A 13616-nucleotide genomic window follows, 5' to 3' on the forward strand; every position below is an offset into this window, starting at 1 on the left:
CGTGGGAAGAGCCTGCTGGGGGTGGAGGTTGCCCACGTGCGCAGCAGCCCAGCCAGTCCCCGCTCCTGGGTGCTTGGGGATGGTCTCGGTGATCTCCCCCTCTGCGCTTTGTCCTCTCCACAGCCTCCAGTCCCACCAGCAGCCGGCCGGCCACCGATTACTCCAGCTACATCCTGGCCATCTACAGCTCCCGCCAGGTGATGGTGGAGCAGATCGAGGCGCAGCCCACCACGCTGGCAGATGCCATCATCCTGCTGACCGAGAACAAGGGCGAGCGCCACGAGGTGGGTGCAGTGGCACAGGGCAGGGGCTGGCCTGCCCGTGCCTGCAGCAGGGAAGGGGACAACGGTGCCAGAGGGAGCCTGGACCCTGCCTCTGCCGTGTCCTCAGTGGGCAGGGCTCAGCTGGAGGGGGAAGGTGCTGGCCCAGGGGTTAAGATTTAGAGGCAGGGCTTCCCAGAGGATTCGTGCTCCTGACCGTGCCGTTTGCCCCAGGGCCGCGAGGGGATGACGTGCTACTACTTAACGCACGGCTGGGCAGGGCTCATCGTGGTGGTGGAGAACCGGCACCCCAAATCCTACCTGCACGTCCAGTGCGACTGCACCGACAGCTTCAACGTCGTCTCTACGCGCGGCAGCCTCAAGACGCAGGACAGCGTCCCTCCCCTGCACAGGTCCGGGGTAGGCAGGGGTGGGAGGAGAGGGTCAGCGTGGGGGCACCCAGGGGTGCTGCTGGAGGGCCCAGGGCAGGGGTGGGAGATGGGGGCAGAGGGTTTGCAGCGCGTGGCCAAAGGCTGAGCCCGACTCTCTCCGCAGGCAGGTGCTGGTGATCCTGTCCCAGCTGGAGGGTAACGCCGGCTTCTCCATCACCCACCGTCTGGCGCACCGCAAAGCCACCCAGGCCTTCCTCAACGACTGGATGTCGACGAAAGGCACCCACAACCCGCTGCTCACGCCCGAGGTGGCCGGGCTCCACGGGCCCCGGCCCCTATGACGAAACGCTGCCCCCTCCCTGCTCCTCTCCCCTGGGATTTTCACCCAGCCTCTTGGCCTGGGGCTGCCCCCGAGCTGGCAGCGCTGAGCCGCGGGGCAGAGCCTGAGCACCACGCCGAGCACTTTGCCCTGCGCCGCGGGGCTGGGGCGAGCTCTCAGGGCCGGGACCAGCTCTGCCGGCCGCCCCCACGGCACTTTACGAGGAGCAGCTGGGGGCACGGGGCCATCTCAGGATCCCACCGGGCCGCTGCCCTCGGCCAGCCCCGGGCACGCAGCGTGGCAGCGGGGGGCTGCAGGAGAGGGGGGGGGGGGGGCTGGAGGTTGCTGTCAATGCCCTTCCCAGGCACCACGCTCAGGACTCTGCCCCCTCCTGCGGTGCCAGGGCCCTGGCGCTGCAAAAAAAAAAAAACAAAAAACAAAACACACACAAAAAAAAGAATATACCTCTGATGTCTGTCCGTCTGTGTGACCCTCCGTCTGTCCCTGGGCCCTCCCCACCGTCTTGTGTCCCCCGTCCCCCCTCGTTGTCTGCTGCCAGGACCGAGTGGGCACCGAGGTGCCGCAGCTGGGCCGGGGGTGGTGCCCCCCACCCCGTGCCGGGGCTGGGAAGGGCACGGGGCTGTCGCAGGGAGCTGCTGCTGTCGGTGTTCACCCCACCTCGGGGCGAAACGAAGGCGTGCGCTTCCCCACCTCTGCTCCGGGGTGGCGAGCGGGGCTGGGGGCGATGCCCCGTGCCCCCCACCCCCTCGCAGTGTTACTATGCAAAGGCGGCCGCTGGACGCAGCGCCTGCAGAGAAGCCATGCGGCCCCCCGGGGCCAGGGGCAGCGGCCGTGCCACCGGGCAGCAGGGACAGAGCGGGGGGCCGGAGAGCAGCACCCAGCGGGTGGCCCTGCCCCAGGGAGTGATTTTTGGGAGGAGGAAGCAGTGTCCCCATCCTTCAGAGGGGCAGCACAAGGCCGAGGTTTGTAGGAACCTTGGGCGCTGCTGCGTCCCCGCGGGGGCTTCGTGGCGAGGCTGGCCTGGTGTCCGTGGGGCTTGGCAGGGCTGTGTGTCTGTCTGTACGTCTGCTGGGGGCCCCCAGCCCTTCCCCAGGCCCCCCAGCTCTGGGGGCAGCAGGGGCTGTGGGTCTGTCCGCCCGCTCCGTCTGTCCCCCCCTGGCCCTGAGGGGCTGGGGCAGGGGCCGGGGGACGCTGCGCCAGGCCCCGGCCGTGGTTATTCTTGTTCATCGCTCTGTTTTCTCTCTTCCCCGCGCCTTCCTCCTCGGGATGATTTGTCCTTCACTTTTTTCTCTCCGTCTTTGTGAGCTGTGAATATTTTTAACCCTGTAAATACTGTCCAGCTCCTCAGAAACATAGGCTATTTTATCAATTGTAAAGCGGATCAGTACTCCCTGTACGATAACGAATTATCCATGGGTGGTTTTCAAACTCAGGTTCTGACGGACCAAATAAAGTTTTGTTTTTTACTGAAGCTGCCTGGTTCTCTGCGGCCGCCGGGGTTGAGATTTTGGGGGTCCAGCGAGTTTCGGAGCCGCTTTCGGGGTGATGCCGGGGGGGGATCGGGGAGGGCGAAGCCGGGGCCGGCGGCGGCCGGGAGGGGGCAGCCGCTGCCCGCGGAGGCTCCGCTCGGTCCCCGTGCCCCGGCCCCACAGCCTCGGAGCCCCCCGGGTCCCTCGGAGCCCCCCGGACACCCCCGAGGCCGCCGGGTCCTGCCCCGACCCCCGGCCCCCCTCGGGGTCCCGGCTGCGCCCCCTGGCCTGGGGTGGGCACCTCGGGAGAGCAGCGGGGAGAGACAGAAGGCGAGGGTTGCTGCCTCTCTCCGAGCGCCTCGTAATAGATTTTATTTTATTTTATTTTATTTTTTTCCGGGCGAAACATCTTTGCATTCAGGAGGCCCTGTCACAAGCCATCAGCCTCAGCCGGGGAGAAACAGATGGAGAGTTAATTTTGGTGGGGAGGGCACTGCCTCGGTCTGTTCGGGGAAGGGAGACGTGACGGGGAAAGGGTTTAACCCTCGCGTCCCTCCCAGCCCTCCTGGCCTTCCCCAGCCCGCTGAGCAAATCCTGGACGAGTCCTGCCCTTTGCCACGGTCCTGCCCCGGGAGATGGGGGCACCCACACAGCGGGGACAGCCCCAGGCCTCGGCGGTGGCACACGGTGGCCCAGGAGCCTCGTCCCTGCCGGGGGGTGTGGGTGGCTCCCCCTGCCCCAGTGACAGCCTCCAGCATCCAGCTGCAGCTGGATATGGGGTGGGTGTGGGTCTGGGTACGGGTGTGGATGTGTCACCAGGAGCAGGTGACACCGGTGATGCTGCCGGAGGTCCCCAGGCAGCAGGACGCACGCGGAGTGGCCGAGAGGTGCGGGATGGAGGCCAGCAGCCATGGCAGGGGGGGAGGCAACACTTGGAGTAGTTAAGAGACAGAATCACCCGTTTTATAATTGCCTGCCAAAACGATATCATTATTACATATCAAGATATCAATCATTGTGCATAACCGCATGTGAAAAAGATATCATTGTATCTGAATTGCTGTTTGTGTAGCAGCGGGGTTGCTTTATCAGCAAGCACTGCCAGGCCTTAAATCAGCCACGTCTGCAGCCTGAGGTCCGAGGGGGAGGTGGGCGCTGGGGCTACGAAATGTTGAGTGCTGGGGACACCAGATCGTGCTTCGTGGGACAGAGAGCACCAGGGAAGCTGCAAAGGGCACACTGTCCCCCCACGCTGCCTGCCCATCGCCCCGATGCCAGCCCCGTCCTCTCCAGGCTCACGGCAGCCCCAGGCCCCGCGCTGCTCTGGCATTTGCCATCCCATCGCTGCGCTCCCCCTCGGCAAGGGCGGCCGAGCCCATCCTCCCTCCACCTGCCGAGCCCGGGGGGGGTCTTCCAGGTGGAAGCGAGGGTCCTTCTGCATCCCCACGTGCACCACGAGGTCCTGGCCGCTCGTCAGGACCTGGCACCGCCACCACCGCGGCTCCTGCGGCCGTGCTGGGGCTCGCGGGGTCTGTGCAGGGAGGGGGCTCACCGGGGAGCGCGGGCTCGAGCGCTCTCCGTGATTCACTCTGACTATAATGGGAGCTGCTGGTGAATATTTTATGGCTCCCACAGGGCAGATAGAACATATTGTGCATTTTACGCCACAAATCTCCGCCTAGAGACAAGAGGGAGGCTTGAAAAGAACATCGCCAGCGCTGTGCTGGGATGGAGGGGGCAGAGCTGCAGCGGCTGTGTGGGAACGGGGCTGGTGCCGCTGCAAGGGCATCGCCGGGCATCCTCTCGGGGCCTGCAGCTGCCCGTCCCCGTCCCCGTCCCCATCCCTGTGCCGGGCCAGGCTGGTGCTGTGCCGCCGCAGGATCTCCTTGCTGCTGCTGCTCTCTGCGGTCGCTGCGGCTCTGCCTGCCCCGGGCTGGCCGGGCTGCTCTGCGGCTCTGCGGCGCAGGCAAAGTGCTTTGCCCGCGGCTGCGTGCTGCAGGAGGGGCCGCTGCCCACGCTGCCTGCACCGCGGCCTGCCTTCCCCTTCGTCAATAATGCAGGCCTTGCCCGCAATAATGGATCGGGGATGGGAGCCATCGCCCCGGCTCAGCCCAGCACCCCCGGCCCCCTCCTCATCCTCGGCTGAGGCCGGTGCTCTGCCCAGAGCATCGCTGCGGGCTCTGAGCCGCACGGCGGGGTTTGGAGGGAGTGGGTGCTGCCGGGAGCACAGCTCGGGTCTGGTCCAAGCAGCAAACACCACACATCTGGGCTAATAGGGTCATGGACTGGGGGCGGCATGGGAACCAGGGCTTCTGAGTGCCGGTAGCAGGGTGCCAGGAGAAATCCCACGTCTCTGCTTCCCCTGGAGTCCCCAGGTGGGCAGCAAACTCCTCTCAAATTAAATATGAAGCCCGCTGCAGGGCAGCTCAGCCCCAGCGCTGGAGCTGGGTGGTGGGTTTGGGGGCTGAGCCCCCACAGAGCTGGCAGGAGGGCACGGGGACGCGTGGCCCTGCTGGCACCAGCACCGCAGGGGCTCCGTGCTCCAGGCCAGCCACTCAGGCCAGAGCTCCCACCCTGTAGCCACATATTTGTAGGGCTGAGCACTGTGCCGGGCACCCAGCCCTGCTGCCCTGGAGCCCACGGGCTGTCCAGCAGGCAGGAGCCATTAGGGACATCGCTGGCAGCTGCCCGCACCAAGGCGGTCTCAGCGGTGTGCAGGAGGCATCTCGGAGCATGGCAGCAGGGAGGTTGAGGACTGTGAGGCCCTGCAGGTGCTGAACACCCCTGTGACCCCTGGCTCCCCAAGCACGGTGAGGACCCGATGCTGGGGGCAGCCGGACCCTCAGATGGGGGGACCTGAGTGCTCTGGAGCCCGGCTTTGCCTGCCCTGGGCACCCCCAACTGCCTTGGGGGTAGTCCCCAGCCCCACAGCACAGCCTGTGCCCTGTGCCCAGCCCTGCCTTGTCCCCATCACCGATGGCAGCGTGAAGCCCGCCAGCATCTCCCTCTGACCCCTGCCACAGCACCCTGAGCGTGCTGGCAGTGCCACAAGGCTGGGTGGCTTCACCGCATGGCCACAGTGGCATCCTGGCGGCTGTGCTCTCCCTGTCAGCATCCCAGTTGGGTTTCAGGACCACAAGCAATGCCCAGGCAAGCACAGCAGCATGGCCAGGCTGGGGGAACTTTGCCAGGTTGGGAAGGAAAAGCCCCAGCCTGGTGGGGTGGCCGGGCAGCCCCTCAGCACCTCCTGCCCCGCTCGGCGTGGGGACGCGCTGGGACGGGGCCGGCTGGCACAGCTGCGGCTGCGGCCGCCGCATCGCCGGGGCTGTCACGGGCTGGGCTATCGAATCTGAAAGCAATTAAAGCCATCATCAGTGCTAGCTCGGGGCTGGCTCCAGGCTGCAGGGAAGCTGCCACAACAGATCATGCGCTTGATGCTGCTGGCCCGAGGACCCGGCTCAGCCCGCGCCTGCTCCCACCCGCGCCCGCGCCGTGGGGCAGCACCCTGCAAAGCACCAGCATCGGCCACCCCGGTGAGCACCCAGCGGGTGTCTGGCCCCGGGACGGAGCTGCTCGGGTCCCCACCAAGCTCCCAACCCAGTGGGGACGTGGCACTGCGCTGCCCTCCCAACGCCACCCAGCTCCTGCCACCAACAGGCACGGGGGCCTCTCCGCCAGGTTCAGCCACGCTCTCGCTGCAGGGCTCGGTGTGCCGAGGGGGTGGCAGCGGGGTGGGTGCTCCTGGGGTGCTGGGAGGGGGCTCGGCTTCCTTCAGTCTCTCCCCAGGACCCCCAGCTGCTGGGGAACACCCCCCAGGTGGTGGGACAGGAGGGGAGGTGGGGGCAGCCCTGGGGGCCTGGGGGAGGCTCCCAAAGGGCAGGGCTGGCACCGAGCCCCCCCAGCCGCTCCCTGGCACCCCCAGCGCAGGGGTGCGATGGGTTCCCCCCCCCCCCCAGTGCTGAACAGTTAAGCAGAAGTTTGCTGGTACGGAAGTTGAACATTGTCTTGAGGCACATTTTCTGTTTTTTCACTTGTGAAATATTTCTGTCAGAACCAGTTAATGTACAAATTAGCAGCGGTGGTCTCTCTTACGTCTTCTGACTCACTAATTTGACAGGGGGTGTTGCGGTGCCGGAGCTCGCTCTTGACAGGCAAATGGGAGGTCAGGGCTGGCGGCTGCCGGGCAGGGACCCGCAGGTCGGGGAGGCACCGAGCGGCCTCCCTGCGCCTCTCCTCCTGCCCACCGCCCCCTGCTACACAGCCCCAGATGGAGGAGTTTTGTCCCCAGAAAAAGAATAAAATTAAAATAAATTCCCCACAGAAGGCTCCTGTGCTAGGTGAGGGGCTGGGGAGGGAGCCTGGGGTGGGGGCTATGCCTTTGGGGTCCTGGGGACACGGGCACGGCCTCCTCCCTCGTCCCTCCTGGGCCAAGCTGCCCCTGGGGACGCGGCTCTGCGTTTACAGGAGCAGCCCCCTTGCTCCTCCTGCTTTTTGGGGAGAAATGAGTTCATCTGGGCACACATCCCCTCTGCACAGAGTTACGGGTGGGTCGTGCTGGCCCTTTTATCTCTGGGGTTTATCTCTGGGGTTTGTGAGGGGGCAGGATCAAGCACCAACTGGGAGCTGGGGAACCTTTCTTGCCCAGCCCATGGCTGAAGGCTGCTCCATCCCTGCCCCTAACCCCAGCTGTGGGGCCGTGCACCGAGGGGTCCTGGCTGGCAGGGGCTGGAGACGAGCCCAGGAAGGTGACTGCCACCACGGTTCGTGCAGCTCCAGGGCACGCTGCTGCAGCCCAGGGCTTCCCCATTTCCCCTCTTTCTGTTGATGTTTCCCGGCAGCTGAGCTCTCCCAGCTCACCCAGTTTACTCCTAAAAACACCAAATCCCCCGGGTGCTGGAGTTGCACCCTGTGTGTCTGCATCCTGCGTGTACCAGACCCCTGCGAAATCCTCCCCTTTGGGGTCAGATGGGTACCTGGCTGTTGTTTTGCAGCATGAGGGCAGCAGCCTGGAGAGTTTTGAATGGCTGCATCCTTCAAAGGCCTCACACCAGCCAAGCTGTGTGGTCCTTGCCTCTCCTGAAATTCCACTCCAGTTTCAGACATAGTGTCCTTAACCCAAAAACTCAATGCAACAGTTGAGGCCACCAGTTTTACTTCATGCTGCGTGGAAGCAGCAGCTCAGCCCAGCTCGTGGTCTCCAGCACGGCCACCCGATGGCAAGGGCAGCCACCCTAACCCTTGTTGGCTGGTCCACAGCGGTGTCGTGCATCACCCAGCACCTGCAAAGTCCCCGCTGAGGCAGCTGATGGGAAAAGGACCCTGCTTAAAAGAAGCAAAGTTGCTTGCTCCATCTGCCACTTCGTAGCTTGCTGTTAGCAGGAGTATTTGGGCTGGACAGATGAATGGGAGAAAGCTCAGGATTAAGGCAGCAGCTTTGCTTCTCGGCCGGACCCAGGCCTCTCTGAGATGCTGCACCATGGCAGGGTGGGAGTGACGGAGAGCCCATGGCGACTTGCTGTCCCCAGCACAGTGCAAAGGCTCAGCGGGGCTCTCTGGAGGTTTTGCAGTGTTTTTTAGGGGCCCGACAGGGCTCAGCACCCTGAAGATGTGGAGCAAGCCCACCTCCAGGAGGGCCTGATGTGGTTGAAAGGCAGATCTCCCCAACCCCAACCCTTCCATATGGATGGCTGTGAGGAGTCCCAAGGTCCTGGGCACCCCAAGGTGCACTTTCAAGGCTGTGGCTGCGAATGCACCCCTCACACCACCCGGGGCCCAGCACTGCCCGGTGGCCTCATCCCCCGGCATAGTCCAGCTCCGTGCCCACCACCTCTGCATGCAGCCCTGGGGCTCCTGGGGCTCGCAGCAGGGACAGGAGCAGGAACAGAGCTGGTGGCACCGGGTGCCAGGAGCAGGACCGGGGCTGGTGGCACCGGGTCCCCGCTGGCCACCCCGGCTCGGGGCCGCAGGAGCAGCGAGCGCGGAGCAGCAGCCTCGCCGCTGCCTGGGAGGGAGCCACCGCAGTCAGAAGCGGCCGGGGCGAAGCAGCTCAGGCAGCACAAATCGACTGTGACAGCCCCAGAAAGGCTGAGCCCGGGGGTGCGGAAAAATACAAGTTAGTTTCCTTTTCCTTACCATATGCTCCCCTTCAGCTGTGGGCGGCACGGTAATTACTGCCATCCACCATGCTGGTCTGCCTTGTCACACAGCCTGCCGCCTGCTCCGCACGCAGCCAGCGCTCAGCCTGCCTCCGCGGCCCCCTGCAGAGCCCGCCCTGGCCCCGCTCATGCTGGGGAGTGGGATTTGGGTGCTCGGACCCAATTTTGGTCATTCCCGGCACGTGGCGGGCATCAGCCTGGAGGCAGGAGGGCTGGCAGCAAGCTGCAGGCCCCGCTTCCCCCAGCGGCATCTCCCAAGGGCCGCTGCCACCCTGCTGCTCACTTTGGTGTGGGTGCTGCTGCTTCGTCTCCTGCTGGATGGCAACACCTCTGCCCCCACAGCCCGGGAATCAGGGAATCGCAGGGTTTGGGTCAAAGGGAACCTTGGTGCCCACCTGGTTCGGATCCCTGCTGTGGGCACAACCCCTGCCCCCAGCCTGGGCTGCCCAAATCCCCATCCAGCCTTGGGCACTGCCAGGTTTGGGGCACCCTCAGCTCTGCCAGGAGGCAGCTCGTGTGGATGCAGGAGCACTGAGGGACCTGCGGTCTCCCTGCACGCACCTCTCTGCCTGTGCTGCCCGAGCATCCAGCCCCTGCCTCAGTTTCCCCATCACATCTAATTGCTCCCATGGCCTCAGTGGCACGTGATATGGTTTAGCGGAGGACTTGGTCGTGTTAGGTCCGAGGTTGGACTCGGTGGTGTTGGAGATCTCTTCCAACCTAGTTGATTCTGCGATTCAGTGACTCTGTGATCCCACCAGCCTGGGGAGGTGCAATGCGGAGGGGACAGCTGCAGCTGAGCTGCTGGAAGAAGCAGCAGCTGAGGAATTAGCCAGATTTGGGCAAATTTCCCGGGATGTTCTCAGAAGCTGGGATGCGGAGGGGCAGGTGGACCACCCTTCACAGCAAAGCCACACGTAGGAGATCTGCAGCCCCTCAGGAGCCACAACTCAAGGAAGGAGAACATCCCACACGCCGAGCAAGGTCCTCGCCTCCCCTTCAGCACCTCCAAAGGGACAACAACCCTCACCCACACCTCCTCCTCCTCCTCCACCGTGCCTGGGGGTGCCAGCACCCGGCGGTGACCGCAGGGCCACGTCTCGGTGCAGCCTCCCCGGTGAATCACCGGCTCCTCGAAGCCTTGTGCAGCGCAGGGGCCTTCACCCAGCCGCGGTGTGGGCCCGACGCTGATGCGATGTGACGGCCGCCCCGCGCACCTCCCCAGCCATGGCCGCTCGGGGCCGGGCCCAGTGCCTCACCGGTGCCGGCGAGTGTGTGGGGGGCACCCACCCGTGGGGCCGGGGGGGTTGGGGAATCCTCCACGAGCACCCGAGTGACCCCTGACGTCAGGGGAAGGCGGTTTCATGGCCGCCGATCGCACGGAAAATCGCGTGTTTGGCCCCAGAGCCCTCCTCTTCCTCCCCCCCGGCCGCCTGTCCTATTTTGAAGGGCTCATTTCCTCGGCGCTAATGAAAGCGACAGCCGTGCAGGGCTGGTATTTGGGGTTATCACTGAGAATATTAATGGCTGGCGCTCGGAGTTAACTCTTTAAGTCCAGCCAGAGGCCACAGCAGGGCTGCACCACTCAGCCGTGATGGAGCTGGGTGTCCCCAGCACCACGCCAGGGGCAGGGCTGGTGGCCGCGTCTCCGGGAGGTTTAATTGCCAATTTTCCACCTGGAGGGAGGCTGCTGACCCAGCTGCCTCCTGCTGAGGAGGCCAGCAAGCAGGGAGCTGGAGGCTGCAGGGCAAGTGGAGGCTGCAGCAGTGAGACAAGGGCTGGGGCAATGGGGGAGGAAGGGACCCCCCCAGAGACACCAGCCAGGAAGCCTGAGCATGTTCATGGAGTCTGTGGTTGGCTGGGAGGCAGGGATCCCCATGACAGCTTTGGGACCTCAGAGTCCCTCCTGTGACAACCATTTTTGTCCTTCCTTGGCTCCACTGATGCCATCTCATCTGTGTCACATAGCTTGGGACACTTCGATGCACTGAGAGCAGTGTGGGCAGCAGGGCAGGGAGGGGATTGTCCCCTTCTGCTCTTATGAGACCCCACCTGGAGCCTGTGTTGTCTCCCTCCAACACAAGATGGACACAGACCTGTTAGAGCAAGTTCAGAAGAAGCCATGGAGATGCTCAGGGGGCTGGAGCTCCTCAGTTGTGCAGCCAGGCTGAGGGAGCTGGGGGTGTCCTATCCCTGGCAGTGCCCAAGGCCAGGCTGGGTGTGGTTTGGGCAACCTGGGCTGGGGGAGGTGTCCTTGCCCATGGCATGGGGTTGGAATTAAATGACTTTTAAGGTCCCTTTCAACCCAAACCACTCTGCAATTCTCTGAATCTCTGACAATACCAACGGAGCAGCCCATGTGCAGTCAGCCAGCCACCAGTGCCAGGGGGACATCAGTGTCCCTTCTGGTCACCGGTCCCATTGGGAAGGGGCTTGTTGCAGTGGTGAGAGGGGGCTTGTGGTGGCCTCCCCACAGCGCCCAGCCTGCAGAGGACACCCACTTGTGATGCCCCTCAGGGTGAGCACATCTCCCCAGCCACGTCTCAGGCTACCCCTGAGCGCTCAGGTGCTGGTTTCTTGGTTCTGCCACCGCTTGTGCCGGTGCCAGGCGGTGACACCAGGCAGAGCAGCCCAGCATCGCGCTGAAGGGAGGGTCGTGCTCACCAGAGGAACAACAAGGCACCACCGGTCTTCAGCTCGGACATGAGGTTTTTTGGCAGGGCCCCGCGTGGTCAGGAGCTGACTGTCCGTCTCTAAAGCCCCCTCTAATTGGATGCATTTAAAGATGCCTCCCGAGCTGTCTTTGTCTCCTTGCGGCCAGCAGGACACACGTCCCTAAAATGACACCAGCTAATTAAGGCCGTGGAAGCCCAAGAACTCTTCTGTGCCTTGTTTGTTATCTGAGAGCCTGAGGCAACACTGAGGCCAACAGGACCCTGACAGGCAGCTGGGGAAACCTGGTAATGACAGGGCCACCAAACCAGTCAGGGAGAAAGAGGCAGAAGAATACAGAAATCAGCAACGACAATAACAACCAGCCACTCTAGCGGTGCTGAGCCTCCTACTGCGCCTTGGAGAGTTGGAATCAATGAACCAGAGAGCTTCATCCCTGCTCCTCACCTTTTTCCAGGCACCTCCAGGCTAAAAGTGATGGAGGGTGGGGGTGGGAACGGGAGGGCGCTGGGGATGGAGGCTGCAGCGTGGAGGCCAGGAGATGAGTCCCTTACCAGCCCGTTTCATGCCTGCTAGGAAAACACGGCAGCACCTTTCTGGTTTGGCTGGGGACCTGTCCCGTTGCCAGCTGCCTGGCCTGGGAGGCTGCTCTGCCTTCAGAAGCCACAGCCCAGGGCAGGAGGTGTGTGCTTAGTACACACATACACAGGGCTGGGCTGGGAGAACTGTTCAGGAGAGGACACCACCTTCTTCCCCTCCCTGGAACACCTCACCCCTGCCATTATTCAGCCTCTGTGTGCCCACCCTGCTGGCCCTCGTTAACGCACTGCCTCCAACGTGATGGGTTTAAACCTTCTGAGAAGGTTTCTCCAGTGGCATCTCACAGTCAAGAGGTGCTTCTGGATCTGTCCCCGGATGGTTCTGCAGAGACATCCAGGGTGACGAGGGCAGGAGTGGGTCATCCCTGCTCTGATCACCTAAACTGAGCACTTCGGGTCTCATTTGGGCAGAGGCTGGATGTGGCAGTAGGTGAGGTGGTGCCTGTTGTTATCACGGGTGCTGTCTGCCTGGAACAAAAGTACCTGGTGAGCTCCTTGGGTGACAAGACAGCTCGGTGCCCAGAGGTGGGAAGGAGGGGCTTTGCTGTCAGCCTTGCCCTGCCTCAGCAGGGGCTGAGCCTGCGTGCCAGCATTTCCCCTGTTTTCAGCCAGCATGAGGAGCATCCTGGCACTCAGCGCTGCTTCCAAGAACTGTTTCCAGCGATGGCTTTCTGGCCTGAATTGTCGTTTGAACCCATGGCAGGGTGGAGAGGAGGAGCCATTAGATTCAGTGCTGGCCAGGTCAAGGTGCTCGAAATGCCCAGCTCATGGGCTCTGCAGCTGGGTCATCCCATGGGGGTGTTGCGCAGTGCTGGGATGCTCAGAGCAGTCACGGTAGGCAATGCACTGCAGGGCACCACAAGCTGCAGAGACCTGATCTGCCATAGATCAGTCCATTGGTTTATAATTAATAAAAAATAAAAATCAATTTTGGTTTTTAACCTTTTTTTTTTTTTTTTTTTCCTGGCAGTAAGCAAGTGGGGTAAAAATGGTGCACTCGGGAGCAGCAGATAATGGAGGGTCACCGCTGGCACACGGGGCTGTCCCAGCTCTGTGTGAGCCCCGTGCTCCTGGAGATGCTCTGGGGAGAGCAGCGCAGAGCCTGCAGCTCACCGAGGGACCAGGTGACACTTTGCTTTTCTCCCTCCAGTGACTTACGATTGTCTGAGCAGCCAAAGCCTGGAGTTTACATTATACGACAGGACAAAAATGTCCTATGGGCAAGGATCTAGGAAATCACACAAATAGCAATTTACTAATTTCATGCTGCCCACAGAAATGCTGAAGGCCTGGGGGTCTGGGAATGGGACGTCAAGCTTTTCTCATTTTGGGCAATTAGTTTCAATCCAGCCTTTCTAATGGGTGAAAATCCTTCCTCGCCTGAAGGCATTTCAGTAGCCTACAGGAAAAGGGCCAGGGTCTCTGTGTCGTCAGGTCTATGGATCACCAAACCCATCTCTATGGGTTGGGCTGCTATGGGCCAGCTCAACGGGGTTCCACCCTTTAAGCCAGCAAAATGATTTGTGATGAAGATGGGGCAGGTGGACAGTGGTACGGAGAAGCCTCCAAAGTTTCCATGGACATCGCGGTCCTAAGTGAGATTACAAAGGATGTTCGTGGGCTGCAGGGATGCTACAAGCAATTTTCGTCCAGGCTGGGCCAGGCACAGCCAGAAACCACAGCCCAGCCAGCAACCAAAGCGATTCACCCAAATAATGAGGATGTTTC

At 62.7% G+C, this 13616-nt stretch overlaps 1 protein-coding gene across 9 annotated transcripts in view; it reads left to right on the forward strand.

Annotated features, from left to right (window-relative positions):
- CAPN15 (calpain 15) overlaps positions 1-2463 on the forward strand; it is a 41225-nt gene extending 38762 nt beyond the window's left edge. For 8 of the 9 annotated variants that reach the window (XM_027468921.3, XM_038186884.2, XM_038186876.2 and 5 more), the window contains 3 exons: positions 124-284; positions 495-673; positions 816-2463. In XM_027468921.3, the coding sequence (XP_027324722.2) occupies positions 124-284; positions 495-673; positions 816-993 (518 nt within the window). In that variant the 3' untranslated portion in view covers positions 994-2463. Of the gene's footprint in view, positions 1-123; positions 285-494; positions 681-815 lie in introns of all 9 variants that reach the window. The other variant, XM_038186882.2, reaches the window with a different exon arrangement.
- Positions 2464-13616: the final 11153 nt, after the last annotated feature.

The sequence above is a fragment of the Anas platyrhynchos genome, chromosome 15, assembly GCF_047663525.1.
Source record: "Anas platyrhynchos isolate ZD024472 breed Pekin duck chromosome 15, IASCAAS_PekinDuck_T2T, whole genome shotgun sequence".
NCBI lineage: Eukaryota > Metazoa > Chordata > Aves > Anseriformes > Anatidae > Anas > Anas platyrhynchos.